This window comes from Cynocephalus volans, chromosome 7, assembly GCF_027409185.1.
Source record: "Cynocephalus volans isolate mCynVol1 chromosome 7, mCynVol1.pri, whole genome shotgun sequence".
Classification (NCBI taxonomy): Eukaryota; Metazoa; Chordata; class Mammalia; order Dermoptera; family Cynocephalidae; genus Cynocephalus; species Cynocephalus volans.
In genome coordinates this window covers 100,950,950-100,974,702 of record NC_084466.1, presented here as the reverse complement: position 1 = coordinate 100,974,702, position 23,753 = coordinate 100,950,950, and the positions used below count along the sequence as shown (strand labels likewise).

The 23,753-nt window shown below is 37.0% G+C and overlaps 1 protein-coding gene across 2 annotated transcripts; it reads left to right on the top strand.

Annotated features, from left to right (window-relative positions):
• Nucleotides 1-454: 454 nt before the first annotated feature.
• Nucleotides 455-22,970, top strand: SIRT1 (sirtuin 1). Of its 2 annotated transcripts, XM_063103558.1 has the most exons (9): nt 455-913; nt 2,257-2,373; nt 3,628-3,869; nt 5,315-5,467; nt 13,481-13,628; nt 14,532-14,611; nt 15,417-15,603; nt 17,100-17,663; nt 21,880-22,970. In XM_063103558.1, the coding sequence occupies exons 1-9, from the start codon at nt 505-507 to the stop codon at nt 22,206-22,208; spliced, it is 2,229 nt and encodes a 742-aa protein (XP_062959628.1). In that variant the 5' UTR covers nt 455-504; the 3' UTR covers nt 22,209-22,970. The 2 variants fall into 2 exon arrangements, with proteins under 2 accessions (XP_062959628.1, XP_062959629.1); XM_063103559.1 differs by lacking the exons at nt 455-913; nt 2,257-2,373; nt 3,628-3,869; nt 5,315-5,467 and adding an exon at nt 12,877-12,974.
• Nucleotides 22,971-23,753: the final 783 nt, after the last annotated feature.

The following is a 23,753-nucleotide window of genomic DNA, read 5'->3' as shown; positions in this document are numbered from 1 at the left end:
TGTGACCAGCATCAAGTTCTGACCAACTGAGCTAACGGCCAGCCTTCCGCAGCTGAATCTTGACCATTAGCTAAACCGAGACAAGATTAAGGCAGGCAAGGCGCACACTGCAAGCAGAAGTGGAAGCTCGCAGCGGGAACCAGAAGTGAAGCCATCGGGGCGGCCGAGTTGAGGACAGTTTGAAAGAGTTGAGAAAGCCGCCGAGGGGCAGGTTTGGCCGCAAGACACGCCTGCCACCGAGCGGCGGGGCTGCAGGCAGCAGGGCCGCGTTCCCTCCAGCCCCAGCCAGGCTGCGGCAGCCGGGGTCTCCGCCCGCCACGTGACCCGCGGTGTTGTGGTCCGGCCCGCGTGGGTGGCGGGAGCTCCGGGAGGGCGGGGGCGGTGAGCGGAGGGTCACGTGACGGGGTTTAAATCTCCCGCAGCCGGAGCCGCGGGGGCGCCAGTGCCGCGCGTCGGGCGGGAGCAGAGGAGGCGGAGGAGGAGGGCCAGAGAGGCAGTTGGAAGATGGCGGACGAGGCGGCGCTCGCCCTCCAGCCCGGCGGCTCCCCTGCGCCCGCTGCGGCCGACAGAGAGACCGCGTCGCCGTCCGCCGGGGAGCCGCTCCGCAAGAGGCCGCGGAGAGACGGTCCCGGCCTCGGGCAGAGCCCGGGAGAGCCCGGTAGGGCGGTTCTCGAGCGTGAGGTGCCGGTGGCGGCCGGGGGCTGCCCGGCGGCGGCGGTGGCGCTGTGGCGGGAGGCGGAGGCGGCGGGCGGGGAACGAGAGGCTCTGGCGACGGCGGCGGCCGGAGAAGAAGACAATGGGCCGGGCCTGCAAGGCCTATCCCGGGAGGCGCCGCCGGCCGACGACTTCGACGACGACGACGACGACGGCGAAGAGGAGGAAGAGGCGGCGGCGGCAGCGATTGGGTACCGAGGTGCGCAGGGCACGGGCGGCAGGGACTGCGCATCGCCTCCTCCCTCTCCCGGGGCTTCTCTCGGCGTGGGCTGGGGGGTCTCTGGGGCGGTTCGGGGGCTCAGCGCCGGCTCCGCGGCGCCCCCTCCCCACGGCGGTCCTCTGCTAGCCTCGCTCCTCTGGGGCTGTCGGCCCTGCTGCGGGAGCTGCCCGCGGACCCGCGCGGTCCCTTCGCTCCGTCCGCGGCCCGCTTGGCCGGCCTTGCGCTTTGCGCAGTCGCCGGGTCGGGAGGCACTCGCAGGCGGCTTTAACAGAAGTTTTCTCTCTCCCTTCCTGCTCTTTCAGTATATTGCTTCTGTTAGAGATTTTTGCTTTTTTCCCCGCCCTCCCAGCACACTTAAGTCGGCAACTTTTGGTTGTCCCGTTGCTCTGCCCTTGCAATTGCTTTTGCAAACTGACACCTGTGCAGTTAACTTACTTTTTTGAGGGTCTGTATTTTTAAGCCTGATGTGTTACACATTTCTAAAGAGCAAAGTTGTTTTTCAAGAATAGCTGTTTTTTAAAAAACACATTGTCTTTCTGTGATGCAATTAGTACTGAGCATAGGAGAGTGATAGTAATTTTAGAGTAGTTCATATGAATATTTTTATTCTAATCATGTTCTTATATTGGTTTTTAGGGTATTTATATTTTTGTATATATATAACCCTGAAACACAAATTGACGTACATTTGGCATACTGAAGCTCATGTGCTGTATGTGTTACTGTCATCCTTGAGGCTTTCATATTTTTGATTTGAGGACTTTCTGTCCTTTAGGTATATATGTCTTTATCAATACAGTATTCGTGTCAGATCCATTCAGTGGATCGATCATTTGGCCATATGTAAAAGTAATGTATGCATTAGGGACTGGATTAGTAAAACAGCTCCTGATTTCAAGAAACAATTTAATAGGGAAGCGAATAATATAAAGATAGCTTAGCTTAGTATTATATAAGAGTTAAAAGTGCAAACTACCGCGGTTTTATTCAAACATTTTTGGGTAAATTTCTATTTGACAAATTTCATGAACTCCATTATTTGTTATTGATAAATTCAATCTAACTGGGTTACTACTTTTTCTGTTTTGATTTTTTTAAGTTGATTTAGTTTTTCTAATTTTTGATGGACTGAAGCTTTTAGATTCTGAGCAGAATCCTGTGAACGATGCAAGCTGACCCCATAAGGCATTCTTCACAGGGCCCAGTAGGAATGTTAAATGCTTTATTCAGAGAAAATGGTTGCATCACAACCATTATAGGTCTTCCTACATTTTAGATGCAAATTGTTTCAGCCTTGGAATTACTTTTGGTTTCTTTTGCAGATAACCTTCTGTTTGGTGATGAAATTATCACTAATGGTTTTCATTCCTGTGAAAGTGATGAGGATGATAGAGCCTCACATGCAAGCTCTAGTGACTGGACTCCAAGGCCACGGATAGGTATGGTTCAGAGTTGTGCATCTTTAGAGAGTAAACGCCCTGTTTGACTTTTATGCCAAATTTTAATTTTCTGCCCCCTTAACTTTATTGATGAGGTTTTAAAGTGTGTGGTGAGACTTAATTAATGTCCGCTTATGTTTTTAAGGAAAGTCTCTAGAGCGTTGTTCTTTTTTATTTTTAAACAGCTCAGGTCCATTGGAAGCTGGCCACTGCTGCTTCTCAAACAGCCAGGTCCTTCTCATACTTTGGTTTCTTTTCATTTGTACCCTTTTCATGGAGTGCTCTTGAACCAGTTAGTCTTCTTTCCTCACTTTATATCCCTTCTTTATTTTTTCTTAACACTTATCACTTCTTAACAAGCTCTGTGTCATACTTGTTTTCTAGTATTCTTTTTTCTTGTGCTAGAATACATGCCTCCATGGGGGCAGGGGTTTTTGACTGACTACTGTATTACTGTTTTTGTCAGTACCTAGAAAAGAGCCTGGCACATAGTTTGTACTCAGTAAATATTTACTAAATATGTGAATGAAATGGGAAAATATTTTGAAGTAGAGAGGATTATCAAATTTTTATACCAAAGGCATGACACAACATCTTGATAAATGATCTTTTTCTTGTGCTCTTACTCTTTTCAAATGGCTCGACTAGTTAAACATAGCGATTATTAGTTCCTCTCTTTAGAGTCTATAATATTTTTGGTTTTCTCAAGCTAGGAAACTGATCTGAGCAACTTCAGGGCAACATAAAATTATCAATGCTCAAAACATCAGCATTCTATGTATCGTCTTGGGAGATTGGTTAAGTTGAAATTGAAGGTATTACTGGGAAAATTTTAAAAGAAAGTAGTTATGTATAGATTTCCTTTTCTTTCTTTGTCCTTAATGATGAGAATAGTATGGGCTTTCAGGACTGGTAAGACATTTTCTATATTGGTTTGTAGAAACTTTTTGCAAATACTTTGGTTACTTATCTATATTTCTACATTTTAGCCATAAAAACTGAATTTTGGTATTTGACTCAAAATATATACTTACAGCTCAAGGATGTCCTCGCAGCTCTTGATTAGATCTCTCTAATCTCACTGGGATATAGCATTAACTCTAAAGGTATCCTGAGAATGAAGCACCCTTAAACTGCATTTTTTTTTACTTTGCAAAAAAACCTTGCAGATTGCTAACTCGTTACTTCAAAAGTAACATTTTGAATTACTTGGAAGTGGATTTGATCTAAGACTTTTTTCCCTCCGTGATATAGGTCCATATACTTTTGTTCAGCAACATCTCATGATTGGCACAGATCCTCGAACAATTCTTAGAGACTTACTACCAGAAACAATTCCTCCACCTGATTTGGATGATATGACATTGTGGCAGCTTGTTATTAATATTCTTTCAGAACCACCAAAAAGGAAAAAAAGAAAAGATATTAATACAATTGAAGATGCTGTGAAATTACTGCAAGAGTGCAAAAAAATAATAGTTCTAACTGGAGCTGGGGTATGTAAGATGTATAAAACGCTAGTAAAAGGGGGAGGTGTGAAATGTTTTTTCCTATTTCATTTCCAATTAAGAAACATTTCTCTGGTTTAGAAGAGTTTATCCTTACATGATAATGGGTGTTTGAAAACGGCCCAAAACTGTGTGCAGCAGCAATTGCTAAACTGGTTTAATTTTTTAAGAGCCTCTCCAACAGCCTTGAAAAATACTTGTTTCTGTTTATTTACAGTACAGTAGGAAAGTGTAGTTAAGGCAGGATTTTTACTTATATTAAATCACAGCACCTAAAGGAGATGCAGGGAATTATAATTCTTTTTGCATTAAGGTATGTCAGGGTCTGATAGAGAATTGGATATTTAGTGGAGAAACCAGGAATCTAGTTGGTATTCACAAGAAATTAGTGTTGGGAAAGTAATATTCCTACCTTCCCTCCATATTAAATTGAGATGATATAATTGTGGTGACTTAACATTTTTCATTTGACTCACCTTAGGATCACAGTTAGTTACTTAAGGCAATTGAGTATTGTGTGTTGAATAGAGTACAGATGCTCCTTGACTGAATGGTGCGGTGACATTCCTAAACCCATCTGAAGTTGAAAATAATTGCAAGTTGAAAATGCATTTAATATACCTAGTCTACCAAACATCATAATTTAGCCTAATCTCCTGTAAATGTGTTCAGAATGCTTACATTAGCCTGCAGTTGGACAAAATCACCTAACACAATACCTGTTTTATAATATTAAATATTGTTTGTTTTATTCTGAGGTCAATGTGGAGTCAACTTTTGGTAAAACTGTGAAACAAAATGTTAACTTCTGAAATCCCTATTTGTAGAAAAATATAGCGTCTAAGTCTAATTTAAAATTAAGAATTGAAATATTATACAACATAACTTTTAAGGAAAATAAAGAAATTCAGTATTCTTGAGGTAGTAGAACCCTAACTGTAGTAGAGATTTCTTTGGAAATACTTGTCTGTAATAGAAGTTCTTGGTTAGCTCAGTTTGTTAGAGCATGGTGGTGTGACACCAAGGTCAAGGGTTTGGATCCCTGTACTGGCCAGCTGCCTAAATAAATAAACAAATAAAAATCAATCAAAGAAATCAAAGAAATTCTTTCCTGCTTCCTAGTTAACATTATTTGAAATGGTTTGCTCCCTTCTCAGTCAAATTGCAGTTGCTTTAATTTGTTGACTAAATGCTTAAAGGTTTAAAATAAACCTGTCTCCATCAAAAACCCAATATGTGGTAGATTTACTTATTCTCCTTTATTTAGGTGTCTTATTTCTATTTGAAATTATAGCAGGGTAATATTTCTGTTCCCCCAAAAGAAGTCATAAAACAAAAATGTTCTTTTTCAACTCTTCCTAATTGTATGGTAAGAGCTAGTAATTATAGAGGTAGAAGATTTAATTGTACAAATTATGCCATGCATATTTCAGGTATCTGTTTCATGTGGAATACCTGACTTCAGGTCAAGAGATGGTATTTATGCTCGCCTTGCAGTAGACTTCCCAGATCTTCCAGATCCTCAAGCAATGTTTGATATTGAATATTTCAGAAAAGATCCAAGACCATTCTTCAAGTTTGCAAAGGTACTATTAACTCTTCTAGTTGTTTCTTTGACTTGCTCTCCTGAAAAAGTATTTTGTTCATGTACAGGCTTCTTGAGCTGACCATTCATTGTCTGGTAAACTGAGTGCTACTACTATGCTATGGAGTAAAATCACTCATTACAGTCAGAATCCCTTTTTCCCAGAAAAGACTATCATCTACTTTTCTTCATTTTAGGATCGAGCTTATTTTCAAAGAAGAAACAATTATATTTTTAAAAAGTTTGTACTTCAATTATGGTCTTTATTTTGCCTGAGCATTTTTTTAGAGGTTCATAGACAGTATAAAAGTATCCTAACTGTTTGGATTTTTAATATGTTTTAAGGGTCATAAAGATTATATCATCCACGTTGGTGTGTTTTAACATATGAGGATGAAAAATCATTGGTGATTAGGGGTGGAGAAGATTCTTAGGTTGCATTTTTGTCAGCTGATTACAAAGTATCCTTATTCTTCTGTACAGTCTCTAAAGTTGTACTGTCCAGTTCAGAAGCCACTAGCCACATGTGGCAGTAGAGTACCTGAAGTGTGTTGAGGTGTGCTGTACGTGTGGAAGATGTACAAGATACTAGAGACCTAGTGTGGAAACATAAAATATTTCATTAATTTAACTAAATGTTGACAAATAAATATTGATTATATATATGTGAATGTGGTACTTTTGACATGGCTTAAATATATTTTGGAATTTTCTCCATTTTAATGGGGTTACTAGAAAATTTTAAATTACTTGCATGGCTTACATTATATACCTACTGCACAGCTCTGCTCTAGAGCATAAAGTTTAATAATGCGTTATACCGTGCCAAAGAGATTTCAGTTGTTAGGAAACTTTTGGTTTCTCTCTGTAGTTCAGTCTCTTAAAAAGAAATCGCAAAATTGTTGTTGTTAAACTTGGAAGTATATTTGAAAAAGGGTCTTTTGTATTAGTGACTATTTTTTAGTGAATCTGAGTTTTTCATCTACTTTCAAACTATGTGATGTATTTACATAAAGCTCTCCTAAGTCAGAATAAATGGTGTTGATTTAAATTCGTGAAGCCATGAAAACGGGAAATACTATTGGTGAAATTTAGACATTCTGGAAGGAAAGAGAATTTTTTCTATACCATATATCAGGCCATTGGTTGTATGTAATTATTGAGAAGAAACTTATATTTTATTTAGAATGGAAACTCCCAAGTAATGGAGGGATGTGTTAAAGAGGTTACTGGTCTATTAGAGCAATTGCCTAAACTCAGTGCTATTGACATTTTGGGCTGGATAATTCTTTGCTGTGAGGTGGCTTACCTGTGTACATAGGATGTTTAGCAGCCTCACTGGCCTCCCCTCACTAAATGCCATTAGCATCCCCACCTCCAGTGTCTCCAGATGGGGCTGAATGTCCCCTGCGAAATTGTTCACTGTTCAAGTACCATTGTATTACAGTGTGCCTTGCTGTGGTACACTTTGCATTCTTTTACACAAGAACAGTTAAGACCACTTTTAAAGCTGTATAGCCATGTTCTGAGCCATGATCATATCCTTCTGCATAATAAGGACTTAAACTGATAATGAGTTGTGGTCATGGTTCTCAGGAACCTAAAAAATAACTCCTTGATACTTATCCTCATCATTAAGCAGCACATGACTATATATCTGTCCTAGTTTAAAAAAATAAATAAATGCCAACAGTACAAAACATAAAGTATTAGTCAGCCTTTTCCTTCAGTATTCCCTACCCCTATCTCTCTCCTCAAAGATTACTGTGATAAGGCTGGCCTATTAGCTCAAATGGTTAGAGCATGGTGCTAATAACATCAAGGTCCGGGGTTCGATCCCTATATGAGCCAGCCGCCAAAAAAGGCCCTCCAAAACAAAAACATTACCATGATAAAACTTTTTCTTGGATTTCCTTCCAGGGAAAAAAAAATCTGTGTGGGTGGGGGTGGTGGACGAATGTTAGTGTAAGTTTTAATAAATAATGAACAACTGGGATATATTTTGAGAAAGACGTCGATTTTGTCATTGTATGAACATCAGAGTATACTTCCACTAACCTAGATGGCATAGTCTACTACACACCTAGGCTATACGGTATAGCCTATTGCTCCTAGGCTACAAACCTTTACAGCATCTTTCTATACTGGATACTGTTGACAATTGTTACATAATGGTAAGTACTTGTGTATGTAAACATAGAAAAGGTTCAGTAAAAATACAATTTGAAAGATAAAAAATGGCACACCTGTATAGGGAGGGCTCTTACGATGAAGGGAGCTTTCAGGACTGGAAGTTGCTCTGGGTAAGTCAGTGAGTGAGTAGTGAGTGAACGTGAAGTCCTAGGACATTGTCATACACTACTGTAAACTTCACAAACGCTGTACACCTAGGCTACACTATTAAATGTATAAAAAAAATTAAGTAGTAGCTACAAGGTCACTAAGTGATAGGAATTTTTCAGTTCCACTATAATCTTATGGGACCACCATCATGCATGCGGTGTGTCACTGAGCAAAATGTCACTTTGTGTCATGTGACTGTTGTAGTTACATAATGGCACTTAGATATGCCACAATATACCAATATATTCTTATTTAATCAGTCTATTAATAGCTATCTAGGGTTTTTTTTTTATTGCAATGTATTTATGGGGTATAGAGTTATAATTATGGGGTATAGAATTATACTTTTGGGGTATAGAGTTATATTTCAGTACACATAGTTAGAGAACAGCCATATAACCCCAAGGTCAATATATGTATATGATGTGAGATGATCATGTCAGGGTAATTAGCATATTCATCATAGCAAAACTTAATCATTTCTTTGTGATGTGGACATTTGATCTCCTTCTAGCTATTTGAGAACATGCAGTAAATTACTGTTAATTATAGATGCCTAGCTCGACTGTACACCTGTATAGGACTGGTTTTAAGGCAGTTTAAAAACTTATTACTGTACCAACCAGCCGCCCAAAAAAACCCCAAATGTGTAAATTTAATAGGTAAAAACTTAGCATCTTACATTATTGTTTTGTTCTTATTAGTGGGGATGACTAATTTTTACTACTGGCCCTGTGTATATCTTTGTTATCTCTTTGTTCTTACGTATTTTTCCCCTATTTGGGTGCTTTTCATTTTCCTATTGATTTATGGGAAATATGTTTTGTTTTGTTTTGTTCTGTTTTTGTGGCTGGCTGGTTCGGGGTCTGAGCCCTTGACCTTGGTGATTATCAGCACCATGCTGTCCCAAGTGAGCTTAACAGCCAGCCCATGCAATAATATATATTCTTGAAGAGTGTCGTGTTTTTATATTAGGTTTACTGGAATTCCAGCCTCCAGTAATCCCATGAAGGTGAGCAAAATGAGGTATATTTACTAGACTTGTATAGGCTAGTTTGCAGTCTAAAAGCAAAATAGGAAATTTGAGGTTGAAAGATGAAAAATTGAAAAGGTAGTGAGTATTGCTTAGTGATTAAGAGCTGGATTTAAGTATTAAAACTGGGTTTGAGTGATAGCTGTGCTGTTTACTGGCTCTTGTGACCAAAATGGCAAGTTATTTCTGTGCTTTGGTTTTTTCCATCTGCAAAATGTGTGTATAAGATATCTACGGCAGGGTCAGTAAAATTTTCAGGAAAGGACCAAGTAGTAAATATGTGTGGCCTGCTTTGTGGACCACATGGGGTCTCTGTCACATGTTCTCTATTTTTCTTTACAACCGTTTAAATATATAAAAACCCAGCCCTCAGTCTTATCTACAGCATTATAATAAAGGTGAAATAAAAGTGCTTATGTTATGCCTAGTACATACTAAAAGTTCTTCAAGTGGTAACTAATAGCCTAACTACTTAGAATTCTTTTATGTTAGATTCATGCGGGGATTGGCATACTGTGGCCTCAGTCTAAACATGGCCCACTGCCTATTTTTTGTACGGCCTGAGTGATAAGAATTAATTAATTAATTAAAATCGATAGGGCTGGCTGGTTAGCTCAGTTGTTTAGAGCACAGTATTATAATACTAAGATCAGGGTTTGGATCCTGTACCAGCCGGCTGCAAAAATAAATAAATAAATAAAATTGGCAAATAAAAATTGTATGTTTTTATGGTGTACAACATGTTTTGATATATGTATATGATATGGAATGGCTATATCAAGCTAATGAACAAATTCATTACTTCACATACCATTTTTTTGTGGTGAGAACACTTAAGATCTACTCTCAGCTGTTATCAAGTGTATGCTATGTTATTAATTCTATTCATGATCTTGTACAATAGATGTCCTGAACTTCTATCTGAGATTTTGTGTTCTTTGACCAACATCTCTCTGGTTCCACCCTCCTCCCCCCAGCTAAGAATTAATTTTTAAATGGCTGGGAAAAAAATCAAAGGAATAATATTTTGTGGCCCATGAACATTATATGCAATTCTAATGTCAATCTCCATAAATATAGTTTTATTGGAATACAGGCATGTTCATTTATTCATATATTGTATATGGCTGCTTTTGCACTACAGTGGCAGAGCCAAGTAGTTGTGACAGAGACCATATGGCCTGAGATTGGATGGCCTGCAAAGTCCAAAATATTTACTAAATGGTGGCCCAGTATGGAAAAAGTGTGCTGACCCATGCGTTCCCATTAAAAAAAAAAAAAAAAAAGTTGAGTATCTTTGTCAGGTGACTAACTTGATTTTATAGTAGTGAGTATTTTAATCAAGATACTGAGTAGTCTATTCAAGTGTGGTTTTATGGAATGAATGAAACAAGATAGGGATTCTCCTTACCTGGATTGATGTTTTTATTTCTCTTTTTGGTAGCATGGAGAATTTAGGTTTTGGTTTCTTACCAACTCTACTTCCCGTAGGAGCAGATATTAGCAAATATTGACATCTCTAAAATTTTGAGCCCTTCTAGTGTTGAGGGGCTGCAGTTAAAACCCTGCCTTTGACTGGGGTTCTTCTAGTCATATTGCTAGAAATTTGGGGAAGAAAGCAGATAGCGTGTCTTAAGAAAAGCCATTTTCTGCATGAAAACGTGCTGTATCAGGTAGTCCTAAGCTTTAAGCTTTTGTGTTGACCACACTGGTTGCCTGTGGCCAATTCCTGGATTATTTGAATGTTTCCAGACACAGCTGTGTGGAAGCAGAGTTCATTTTTATAGTGTTTTGGGCCTTTGGTCCCAGCTTTGCTTTTACTCAATCTATAAGGATCCATATGACAATAACAACGGCCTAGCGCTTAAGATTGGTTCTGCAAAAGGGCTTTAGGATGTTCAGATCTGGGATGGCCTCTCTTGCTTAGAACAGGGATAGCATGTCACAGATCCACCATGGAAGAATTTAATCCATATTCTGTCTGTGAGTTGTATCCCCAGTGATCTGGCTGTTAGCAGGCTTCATGTTAAGAGCCTGTTTTAGGAGTGGTTCCTATTAAAGCAGTCCTTGCAGAGTAACTTTTTTTTTCTATTTTAGATTTTATCCCTTAGTTTGAGCACTATATTTAAATCTAATAATTTAGACATGGTCTACTTTGTATTTAAAAGGAAATAGACAAAGATAAGGCTCAAGTCATTTTGGTTCTCACACAGAAAATGTAGGCTTATAAAAGAAAACAAGAAAGTCCATAAGATATCTCCAAGTATAGGAACGGATTTGTAACTTTAAAGGGTAAACTACCTTGAATTGCTACAGACTGAACATGAAGGGAAACTGGAGTGTAGAGCTAAGCCTAGTGTCCCACACATCTTTGTGTTTCTTTCCATCCCTTTAAAAAGGGGGGGAGGGAACATTGCACACAGTTAATTCAAGGAGGGTGGAGTTTTGATAATCTTGCTCTTTGACCATCCCTTGGGATTAGTCATTTCTTCTTCTGTTTGGCATGCTATTATCACTTTTCCTACTTTAGATCCTATTTTATCTGTTGCCTAGGCTATTCAAATATTGATTAAAATACTCTAAAAGCTATTTTTCAGAAGGGGCTTTACCAGGATGTTTAATCTCATGAATGTACAATGAGGGGATTAGGGATGCAGATCTCCACATTGTTGAAAATCTGAGAATAACTTCTGACTCCCCCAAAACTTTACTAATAGCTAACTGTTAACCAGAAGTCTTACAGGTAACAGTTGGTCAACACATATTTTGTATGTTATATGTATTATATGCAGTTGACCCTTGAACAGTGCAGAGGTCGGTGCACTGTCAACTCTTCCGTGCCTGCACCATGGCAAAAATCTCTCCATAACTTTTGACTCCCTTGCTTTCCCCCAGGTTGTGTGACCCTAGCAGGGGAGGGGAGTGAGGGAGTGCTGCACATCGTTACTTAAGTAGTAAAGTAACCTGCATTCATGACACAACTAAACAAAACTTATCCAATATATTTATTGAAACAGATCCAGTTGTAAGTGGACCTATATACACTTCAAACCCGTGTTCAAGGGTCAACTGTACTAGAATGAAGCATCCTGGGGAGAAAACAGTGGTTTACATACCATAACTTAATATTCTAAATCATAATGTGGCTTTGATTTTCTATAAACATTGACTTTAATAAGCTGTTTACTTGCTACTTCTTCCTACATGATTGTTTCTTAAATTGCAAGGAGTTTTCATGAACTTTATTTATGATAAGCATTTGAATGTAAGGCAAAATTTTGGGGTTTTTGCATAATAATTTTTAGCAGCATACGGACATGTACATGGTAGTTATCATGGGATTTGCTTATTATTAAGTTTTACCTAGAAGGTATCCTACTTGTGTGATAGATAACATTTTAAAAGTAAATTTGAAATATTAAATAGGTAAAAAGTAAAGTCATCTTTAATCTCATCATTAAACCTTTTTGTATAGTGTCAGAAGTGAAAAAGTTCCCCTGCCTCTGTTTACAGCTTGTTTGTATCCTTCCTGATTTGATTGTTTATATGGCCGTCTATATACATGTGCATATAATTTCCATTTTTGCTTAATAACAAAAACAAAAACTACACACATTGGTGACTGACTTGCTTTTTTCATGTGCGTCATGGACCATTTTCCAGGTCAGTGCATCTAGATCTCCCTCATTCTTTTTAACGGCTGCATACTCAGCTATTATGGATGTACCATAATTATACAACCAGTTCCGTATTGATGGATATATGGTTGTGTCTAGTTTTTTGCTAGCATTGTGATAGGTTAGAACCTGTAATGAATGGTAAGGAAGTAAGTAGATGATAGCATTACTACTTCTACTAGAAAAAAGTAGAGAAGAAACTTCCTTTGCCATAGTCACTTACTAAATGAAACTTAATAAAAAACACTGTCAAAAGTTGGGAGGACCAAAATTGATACTCTCTCTCTGATCTTTTTGCCATGTGTATATCTGAATTCTTTGTTTTTAAAGAAGAAACAGCATTGAAGCATTATTTGGGGGGAAAAACACACACACAATATCCAGCAACTCAGCATTCATGAGCAACTCTATACTATACCAGTATGTGCCTGTGCAATGGAAGGAAAACAATTTTGGTAAGGAATTAAAACTTTAGCTTTAAACTTCCAGGGTGATTATTTATAATGAATGATGAATCAAGGAAATATTTTTTTAATATCTTACATTGACAGTTCCTTTGTTTAGTTTAATAAAGACAAGTCACCATACCTTTATCTGTAATTTCAGTTTAAACTTTTCCCCTTTTTCCTTAAAGAAAACCTGAATTTGCAGCCAACAAAAATTAGATACTCTAAGGTGTGTATTCTGACTTTTATTAAAATATCTATTAACATTTATTAGAGATGTATATGGGTTGATGTTAACTTTGCATCAAGGGGGTCAAGTTCACTGATTGCTGAGTTTTGTACATATTACAGCAACAATCCTTTTTTTAGTGTGTGTTGCACCCATCTACCTGCTTTAAAATGCTCATATTTTAAAAATTTATACGTGGGGAATTTTTGGTAGTGTTATGTGAAACCTGTGACATCTGTTATACTTATTTCATTAATGTAAACTTTTCTCTACCTTTTGCATATAGGAAATATATCCTGGACAATTCCAACCATCTCTTTGTCACAAATTCATAGCCTTGTCAGATAAGGAAGGAAAACTACTTCGCAACTATACTCAGAATATAGATACGTTGGAACAGGTTGCGGGAATCCAAAGGATAATTCAGTGTCATGGTTAGTAAACTTCAGAATGGTTCTCTGTAATTTATTAGCTTTACAGGAAAGATCAGTGTTAGAAAGCAGGCTACCATCCAGGAATGGAGATTAAGCATTAGTATTTAATCATATTATCTGATTAATTGCAGATAACAAGAAGAGTAGAATGCAGAAATAATGAAATCAGAAGTGCTGGCCTTGTCACTTAATTCCACAAAAAATCAGATATCACTGTATGTCTGGATTTCAAAAGACATTGCAGTTGCTTGCTATTCAATTATTTTAAATAATCTTGTGGTTACAAAAGCAGTATTGGCTGTGTGTGAAGAAATATGCCATCTTCTCCATCTTTAGGTTATGAAACCAAAGGATCTGAGTAGTTAAGACGTACAGGATTCAGAAATTTAGAAGACATTCAATCTAAATAAGTATGAGAATAGGCCATTTTCTTAAGTATCTGTAAAGTGTTTTGAAAACACAACTGTTGAGCCCATGTAATACGATTGGATTCTTCCAACTCCACAGACTTTTAGCCCTACAGGAATTAGTTTATTTTATTGAAAAGAGTAGCTTTAGAAGGCATCATTCTCTCAATGTCTCAGCAATTGAGGATTGGTTTCTACCATTATTTTTATATATATTTGTATATATATTTTAATTATTCATCCTGATTCTCCTGTGCAGTCTACTTAAATCTTAAAAGTCTTTAACTTTTCCAGTGTCAAATTTTATAATCTTTGTGGTATGTACAAGAAATGGAAATATTCCCTTTTTAAAAAAAAATAATTTTTTTGCAGCTGGTCAGTACAGGGATCATTTTGGTGAAAATTTGGTGTTATCAGCACCATGCTGTAACCATCTGAGCTAACTGGTCAGTGGAAATAGTCCTTTAATAAATGTATATATGTTGATTGTTTTTAGGTTCCTTTGCAACAGCATCTTGCCTGATTTGTAAATACAAAGTTGACTGTGAAGCTGTACGAGGAGATATTTTTAATCAGGTAATTTATCATCCATATTTTAGGAATCGTACGCTCTCTGATTTGTTTCTTCTTTTGCCTCTACATCCTTTTTTTCCCCCTTAAAATTATTTATATGATACAAAAAGATCCAAGAAGGAAGTGTGTTAGCTTTGGGAAATCTGGTGAAATACAAAGAACCTTTCAGTACTTTAAGTAGAAAACATTGGTCCATGTCTCTTCAAATGATGAAATTGGCTCCTTCGTATCTAAGCCTAAAATAAAGCCAGATCATAAGGGAGGTGTTGCTATATTAGTTTTTCTCTCTTCTCTCCCTTTTAGTACCTGTCAGATTTAGAATCTTAAATTAGTTGTATTAATTGTTTAAAACATTTAAAAAACTATGAAAGTATTTCATGCATGCTCACTGCCAAAAAATGTAGAAAAATGTAGCAGAAAATAAAAATCATCCAGAAATACGTCCTATGTGATTAGCTGCATATAGTTTTTCAAAAAGGATTAAGTCCCATTTTATGTGTATACTTAATTATTTTTTTCCCTCTTAGAATATACGTTGGACTATTGGATGTCAAATATACTTCTACATAGGTATTATAATAGCAGCATAGTATTTCACTGTATATGTTTCATTGTATGCTAATAAACTACTTTGTCATTGGCAATTGATATTTAGGTTGTATCCAGTTTTCCCTGCTGTTTAGGCACAGCTTTTCTGTTTTCTTTGCTGATTCTGAAGTGTATTCTGAGGAACTGTGGAAATATTGACCACTTCTAACTTCAGCTTTCCCATCACTTTCCCACCTCAACCAAAATCTGGAACATGCAGGTAGTTCCTCGATGTCCTAGGTGCCCAGCTGATGAACCACTTGCTATCATGAAACCAGAGATTGTCTTTTTTGGTGAAAATTTACCGGAACAGTTTCATAGAGCCATGAAGTATGATAAAGATGAAGTTGATCTTCTCATTGTTATTGGGTCTTCCCTGAAAGTAAGACCAGTCGCGCTGATTCCAAGTAAGTTAGTGGTGGTTTTTGGAGAACATTTCTATGTATAACACCATGGGTTGTGGATCTGTATAATAGATCCTAATGATCCTATTCTGTTTCTGTTTAAAAGTGGTGAAGAGCTAAACTTTATTTTTAGGTGGCATTCTTACTCATGAAGGTAGAATAATCTGACATTTTGGTGGGGGTGGACGGTCTATCAAAACAGAAGTAATGTCAAATTTTAATCCTCATTTATATGAAAAGTTGAAGGGAAACAGTTCAATTTATACTTTTTAATGGAATGTTTTGAATGTGGCAGGGGTTAGCTTCAGTTTATTTACATTCAGATATGAAACAGTCCTTATTCATGTATTTTCAGTCTTGATAAGATTACAATTGATCTTTCAAATTTAATTTTCATATCCAGTAAGTTCAGGTGTGTATCTTGACAGAAGTGTAATATACTTATGTAAGATGAATTTGGGGGCTCAAAATGATTAGTTCTTTCTTGTAATAACAATAATAGCATGTCAGAATGATGCTATATGGATCTAGCTTGCCCACCAGGATGTTTGTGTGTATGAAAATGCTCATGTATGATTTAAGTCTATTTTTGGGAAAATTTTGTTAGTACATGTATTCATACTACCTTTTTTCCCCCTGTAGTGAGGAAGCCAGGGAGAAAGAGGGTAAGAAAGAGATTTCAGTTGCATCAGATGTGTCCTTTCATAAGTGAAGGAAGTAGGAGAGGAGACAATAGCGCAAACCTTTAACCAGAGAATTAAACCCTTACCTCAGCAGTCAATCAGTTAGGTAGCCAGAGGAAATAGCTGGAAGGAATGTGGAGTCAGGCTCTGCAGTTCAGGTCTGGTGGTTTTAGCAGTTAACTCTCAGTCTTCCCTAAATAGCTGTGAGATTCTTTTAAAGTAGAATATAGGACAATTTGTAATGAAATGAAACATGGAAATTTAATATGCAAGCCCTCGTTTAAAAAAGCAAATTCAAAGGCTTTCTCTGCCTTAAAAGCTTTCTTTTGGGTAGTATAATAGTGTGATGCTGATAGGCAAAGATAATTTTTTAAAATGTAAAACATAGGTTTATAATAGTGTAGAACAGATTTGTATGACTTTAATACTTAATGTGCCAAGAACTCTTCTATGCACGTGACATATTAACTTATTTAAATATCTTCACCACAATCTTGTGGAAAAGAACTTATTATACCCATTCTACAGACAAGGAAATTGAGATACAGAATGGCAAAGTCTGAGAAGATTGTTAAGCGGTAAGCAGGTGACAGGAGCATAACCAGAAATTTTCTAGAATATGCTTGTTGAACTGCCCATCTGCTATACAGCTTGATGAAATGTAATGGCTTGGTTAAGTATTAGTGGAGGGGGTTTTTTTGTTTGTTTGTCTTTTTAGTATTTGGAGCCCAGGTCCTTGCTAGGTTTTTGCATGGTGCATTTGTTGTGGTTTAATTTCCTCTCCCTTTTCTAACTCATTTTTCGCCCTATTTTTAGGTTCCATACCCCATGAAGTGCCTCAGATATTAATTAATAGGGAACCTTTGCCTCATCTGCATTTTGATGTGGAACTGCTTGGAGACTGTGATGTCATAATTAATGAATTGTGTCATAGGTTAGGTGGTGAATATGCCAAACTTTGCTGTAACCCTGTAAAGCTTTCAGAAATTACTGAAAAACCTCCACGAACACAAAGAGAATTGTCTCATTTGTCACAGTTGCCACCCACACCTCTTCAAATTTCAGAAGACTCAAGTTCACCAGAAAGAATCTCACCACCAGATTCTAAAGTGATTGTCACACTTTCAGACCAAGCAACTAAGAGTAATGTTGATGATTTAGATGTGTCTGAATCAGAAAGTTGTATGGAAGAAAAATCACAGGAAGTACAGACTTCTACTACAAATGCTGAAAGTATCACCGAACAGTTGGAAAATCCAGATTTGAAGAATGTCAGTTCCAATACTGGAGAGAACAATGAAAGAACTTCGGTTGCTGAAACTGTGAGAAAGTTGTGGCCCAGTAGAGTTGCCAAGGAGCAGATTAGTAAGCGGCTTGATGGTAAGAAAGGCTTTTTAAAGTATAATCATTGTAACAAAATATTTGCAAGGAATTAACAATTTTGGCAGGTTAGTTGATAGCACAGCTTTATGTAGCTGAGTGGAACAGTCGATTTGTGTTTAGAGAAACTAAAGTTCATAACTTAAGTTAGGGAAAGGTAAAGTCTGGTGGTATCTTACATAATGTGGGGAAGAAAGAGTGTTTAATTTTAATGGTGCTCTATATGGCGTTGTTTCTCTAGGAGTCGGGAACATAGATAACTAAGTCAAGAATGGGTTGGTATTGCATCCTCTCCCATTGTCTCATGAGAGCTCTAGCTGAGATTTGACTGAAATTTGAGTGCTTATTGTGGGCCAGCTGCTTTATATACTATATTTGTTTCTGTTGCTTATAACAGAATACCTAAAACTGGGTAATTTATAAAGAACAGAGGTTTATTTGGCTTATGATTCTGGGACAGCTGCATCTGGCGTGGTCCTCAGGCTGCTTCTACTCATGGCACTGTGGGTACAAGATCATGAGGCGGGAGGGAGGGAGGAAGGGAAGGGGAGGTGCCAGTCTTCTTTAAACAACCAGCTCTTGTGGGAACTAATAGAGCAAGAACTCACTCACTACCCCCACCCCTAGGGAGGGCATTAATCTATTCATGACAAATCCACCCCCATCATCCAAACTGCTCCCAACATTGCCAAGTTGGGGATCAGATTTCAACGTGAGCTTTGAGGGGGGCAGTGTACCCAAACTCTATCATATATATATATTATCTGATCTTAATCTTATGAAGTAGAAACTGCTACAGGTGGAAAAACTGAGGACCGTAGAGGTTAAGTACCTCATGCAAAGTAACAACTAGGAAGTTGAAGAGCTGGATTAGATTCCAGGTGGCATCCACAGAGCTTGCCTCCTTAACCACTATGTTGTATTGTCTCTGATCTAGAAAACATCTCTGATTCTTCTCACTGAATTTCTGGAATATCATGTAGACCCTGTTTTGACACATACAAAGTCTTTATCAGTATTAACATAGGTGAAATTGCTTTCTGGAAATTGATGTTTAAGTCCAAGTAGTAGCACATATGTGAAAAATCCTGATTTAAGCAGTATAAAAATATATATGTACTCTTTAACTTAGATGCAACAGTCTTGCACAGCTTAGAACATTGTCTCATTCTATCTACCATACATGCTGGAAACTGACATATTTTAGATGAAACAATTAAGTGTTCCAATCATTTGGTGTAAATAAATTTTAGTTGTTGAATATAAGCCTTTGGGCCTTTTCCATACTAGGCACTGTAGTAAGTTAATCTACTAATGTTTGTGTATAATTATAAAAATAGGTGATAAATACTCATATTTTAGCACAGGCGCTGCCAAAGCAGAATAAAGCACTTTATTGTTTTGAACAAAAACATGACCCAAAAGGTAGATAATACTCAGAGATTAGGTTAGAGAAGGCTTTCTAAAGCATCTAACTTCTTAATAAGTAGGGAGTTAAAAGTAGAGGAAGTCTGTCCAGGGGAAACTAAAAAAGCATACAAGAATACTTATATTTGCAAATGTGGCAGAAGTCAGAAGTAGAAAAATTGCTACTGATTTAGTAATATATAAAGTCTACCTGTACACTGGAAGACTTTGCAGTGGGAAGTTTCCTTAAACATCTTTTTGACAGATGTTGTCAAACATACAAAACTCCTCACCCCAGGTAACAGTAAACCTGGAATCATCTCTTATATTACACTTGGTTTTACTGTACAGTGTAGAAGGCCTTACAGGTACACGCTTTGGAATTAGACCTCTGTTGTCTCAGCTGCATCTTGAGCAAAGTTATTTAATTTCTCAGTTTCCTAATCTGTAAGGTATGTGCTAATTTATTCCTAAAATGGGACTAAATTAGCACATACTTTATAGAATTGTAAAAATTTAAAAAGATGTAAAGAGTGTAAGTTGTAGCTGTTAAAAACAAATGACTGTTAGACTTCACTCGTTTTAGTTATCCATAGTTATCATCTATTTCTACTTCTGTCTGTGAGGTCAAGGTTAAAAGGAGGAAGTGAAAGCATAGATGAGGTAAACTTTTAATCTTTCTTTGATGGCTGTCAAGTAGAAACACAAAAACATACAGATATTGGGTCCTTGGGCTGAGAAATAGATTATTTAATACTTCAGGCGCCTAAGGCAGAAAAAGACATTTTTTAGATGTGTGGGCCAAAACAATAGAAAGAAAAGTGCAGCACAGCCATGTGCTGGGTATTCCTTAAAGGACTTGAGTGGGAGTGATTCAAAGATGGCTCAATTAAAAGCGCCAGGTGGGGTTTTCTGTTAGCCACTGGAGTGCAAGTTCAGTTGACTGTTTAAGCTTTGCGAGTCCACTTACACATGGGTTTTTTAAAAAATAAATATATGTACAGTACTGTAAAATGTATTTTTTTTTTTATGATTTTCTTAATATTTTCTCCAGCTTACAATATATTGTAAGAATACAGGATATAATACATATACAAAATATGTGTTGTTTATGTTACCAATAAAGCTTCTGGTCAACAGTAGACTATTAGTAAATTTTGGAGAGTCAAAAGTTCTACATGGATTTTTGATTGTGGACAGGGTTTGGTGCTCCTAACCCCTGTGTTGTTCAAGGGTCAACTGTATTTGACTCCTTGCTCCAACTATGTAAATACTGCTGTCTTAAAAAACCAATACGCATTTTTACACTGTAATTTGTAGTGGGCTATGACATCAGTTTTTGTGAGTTTAGGTCAGAATTGTCACACATAATATACTTTGTTTCAGGTTGAGGACTGGGTCATGATGCAGTATAAAAAAGTTTTGAGGTGTGGGACTGGCCAGTTAGCTCAGTTGGTTAGAGTGGGGTATTCTAAACCAAGGTCAAGCGTTCGAATCCTCACACACCAGTAAGCTGCCAAAAATAAAAAGTATAGTGGCTGGGTGGATAGCTCTGTTGGTTACAGCATAGTGCTGGTAACACCAAGGTCTGGTGTTCAATCTCTGTATTGGCTAGCCACCAAAAAAAAACATAACCAAAAAACAAAAAGTGTAAGAGCCATTTTGAAAAGAAACTTAGGTATGCTAAGTATCTGGAATGACATGCCATCTACAAATGCGGTAACCAGGCTTTTTAACTCAGTTTTGGATATGGTACAATAAATATAAACTTTAGTGTGCATGAAAATAGACTTAAGGTAGGAGTTACTTGTTCTTGTGAATTCAAGGGTAGAAAACTTTTCATTATCAAGTTTTAGGAAATCCCACCTTTCACGTAAAACTTTTTTGACCTGGGATTGATTCAGTGTGCTGTAGACTTTTAAGAACTCTGTTAGTATTTAGGGATTCAAATTGGTGCTCTAAGACTAGAACATCTTAGAGGAGAGGAGTTCTTGACCTGGGGGTTCATGGTTTAAGGGGAGGAACAGAGGGGACTTTACTTGTCATCATAAGTTAAATAAGTCTGATTTGATTGTACTTCAAAAAGTTCATGGAAAAAGTTCATACAATTAAAAAATAATACAGATCTTGCCATGAAGTTTTTGAGGTACCCTCATATACCATGAATATCAATTTGGGAGAAGATATAGTCCAATGCTAATGCTAGATCAGTGCTTCTCAAACTTTAATGTGTATAGGACTTTTGTAAAAAATAGATTCTGATTCAGGTGGTGGGTGGTAGGGCCTGAGAATTCCAGTGTCCACAGACTACACTTTGAATAAGTGGTGAAGATATTAAAGACAAAATATTTTAGATTTATAAGAGGCAGAAAAAAAATGGCAATATTTACCTTAATGTACGTGAATTGGGTGTCCTATCATAGGCTGCACTGGATATGTCATTTCATTTTCAACAAATCTCTTCAAAGGAATTAGTTAAGTAACCTTTACTGAATATGTTCTCTACCTTTTTTCATACTTAACTCTTACGGTTATTGTGAAAATTATTTCATTTTCCAAATGAGGAAACTGAGGCACAGAGAGATACTGCTACAAATTTACAAAGCTAGTGAGAAAACTAAGATTTAAACTCAGAACTAAGTTGTCTACACCTTGTTTTTAAAAAACACTAATAGTAGTAGCCTCTAGTAATGATACTTATAAAAGGCACAGCTGGAACCTACACTTAATTCCATACTGCTCAGTCAGACCAAGTTAGTCTTAGAAAACTGATAATAACTAATATTTCTTTTTTATTACTATATTTCAGGTAATCAATACCTGTTTTTACCACCAAATCGTTACATTTTTCATGGCGCTGAGGTATATTCAGACTCTGAAGATGACGTCTTATCCTCTAGTTCTTGTGGCAGTAATAGTGATAGTGGAACATGCCAGAGTCCAAGTTTAGAAGAACCTATGGAGGATGAAAGTGAGATTGAAGAATTCTACAATGGCTTGGAAGATGATGCAGATGTTCTAGAAAGAGCTGGAGGAACTGGACTTGGGGCTGATGGAGGTGATCAAGAAGCAGTTAATGAAGCTATATCCATGAAACAGGAAGTAATAGACATGAAGTATCCATCAAACAAATCATAATGTAATAATTGTCTAGGTACAGAAATCGTTCCACCAGCATTAGGAACTTTAGCATGTCAAGAAGAATGTTTACTTGTGAACTCAATAGAGCAAGGAAACCAGAAGGTGTAATATTTATAGACTGGTAAAATAGATTGTTCTCATGGATAATTTTTAACTTCATTATTTCTGTACTTGTAAACTCAACACTAAATTTTTTTTTTTTAAAGAAAGGTACTAAGTATCTTTAATCAGCTGATGGTTAAGACTCACTTTCTTTAAAGGTTCATTTGTATGATACATCTATATGTATATATTATTTCTTGTTTTTGCCTAGTGAGTTTCAACATTTTGAAGTTTTCAAAAAGCCATTGGAATGTTAAATTAATGTAAAGGGAACAGCTTATCTAGACCAAAGAATGGTATTTTCACACTTTTCTTTGTAACATTGAATGATTCGAAGTCCTCAAAATCTTTGTTCTGCTAAACTTTTGATTCTTTAGCACAATTACCTATTTTTAAACACTGGCATTTTCCAAAACTTGTGGCAGCTAACTTTTTAAAAATCTCAAATGACATGCAATGTGAATAGAAGGAAGTCAGCAATATGTGGGAGAGCACTCAGTTGTCTACTTTCTAAGTAAGACTTGGTGCTAAGAGTTCCAAGAATATTTATTGTTCAAATGAAGATGGCTTTTGTACTTCCTGCAGACATGTAGTAATTAATGTTTATATTGGCTCATAAAACTAACCTGAAAAACAAATAAATGCTTTGGAAATGTTTCAGTCGCTTTAGAGATAATAGTGCCTGCCTGGATCCCCTTAGTTTTGAAATCTTTGCCATTGTTTAAATACCTATCACTGTGGTAGAGCTTGTATTGATCCTTTTTCACAAGTATTAAACTGCCAAGATGTGAATATGCAAAGCTTCTGAATCTGTAATAATGGTACTTCTACTGGGGAGAGTGTAATATTTTGGACTGCTGTTTTCCCATTGAGGAGAGCAACAGGACCCTGATTACAATTCCAAAGTAATAAGATGTTAATAATATAATTCAGCCAGAAAGTACATGTCTCCTGTTGCGTGGATTTGGTGTAATAAATACCAAACTGCTAGCCTAGTATTATGGAGATGAACATGATGTAAATGAATGAAACTAGTTCTTATAACGTATCTTTATTTAAAGCTTAGCCTGCCTTAAAACTAGCGATCAACTTTCTCAGCTGCAGAAGCTTATAGCCTTTCAAAAAAGTTCATTCTTTATAAAATTGCACAGTAAGCATTTATTTTCCAGACCTTTTTCGAACATTACTCCCAAATTATAAAGTATTCCTTTTTTGCTTTAGTATTTATTACAATAAAAAGGGTTTGAACCACAGCTGTTCTTTATGAATAAAATACCCAGCTAGGATCATTACTACCAGAGAAAAAAAATTGTATTGAATGGCCATTTCCCTAACTAAAAGATGTCTCAATCTGAATTTATTTGGCTTTTAAAGAATGCAGTATATTTAGTTTTCCATTTGCATGATGTGTTTGTGCTATAGATGATATTTTAAATTGAA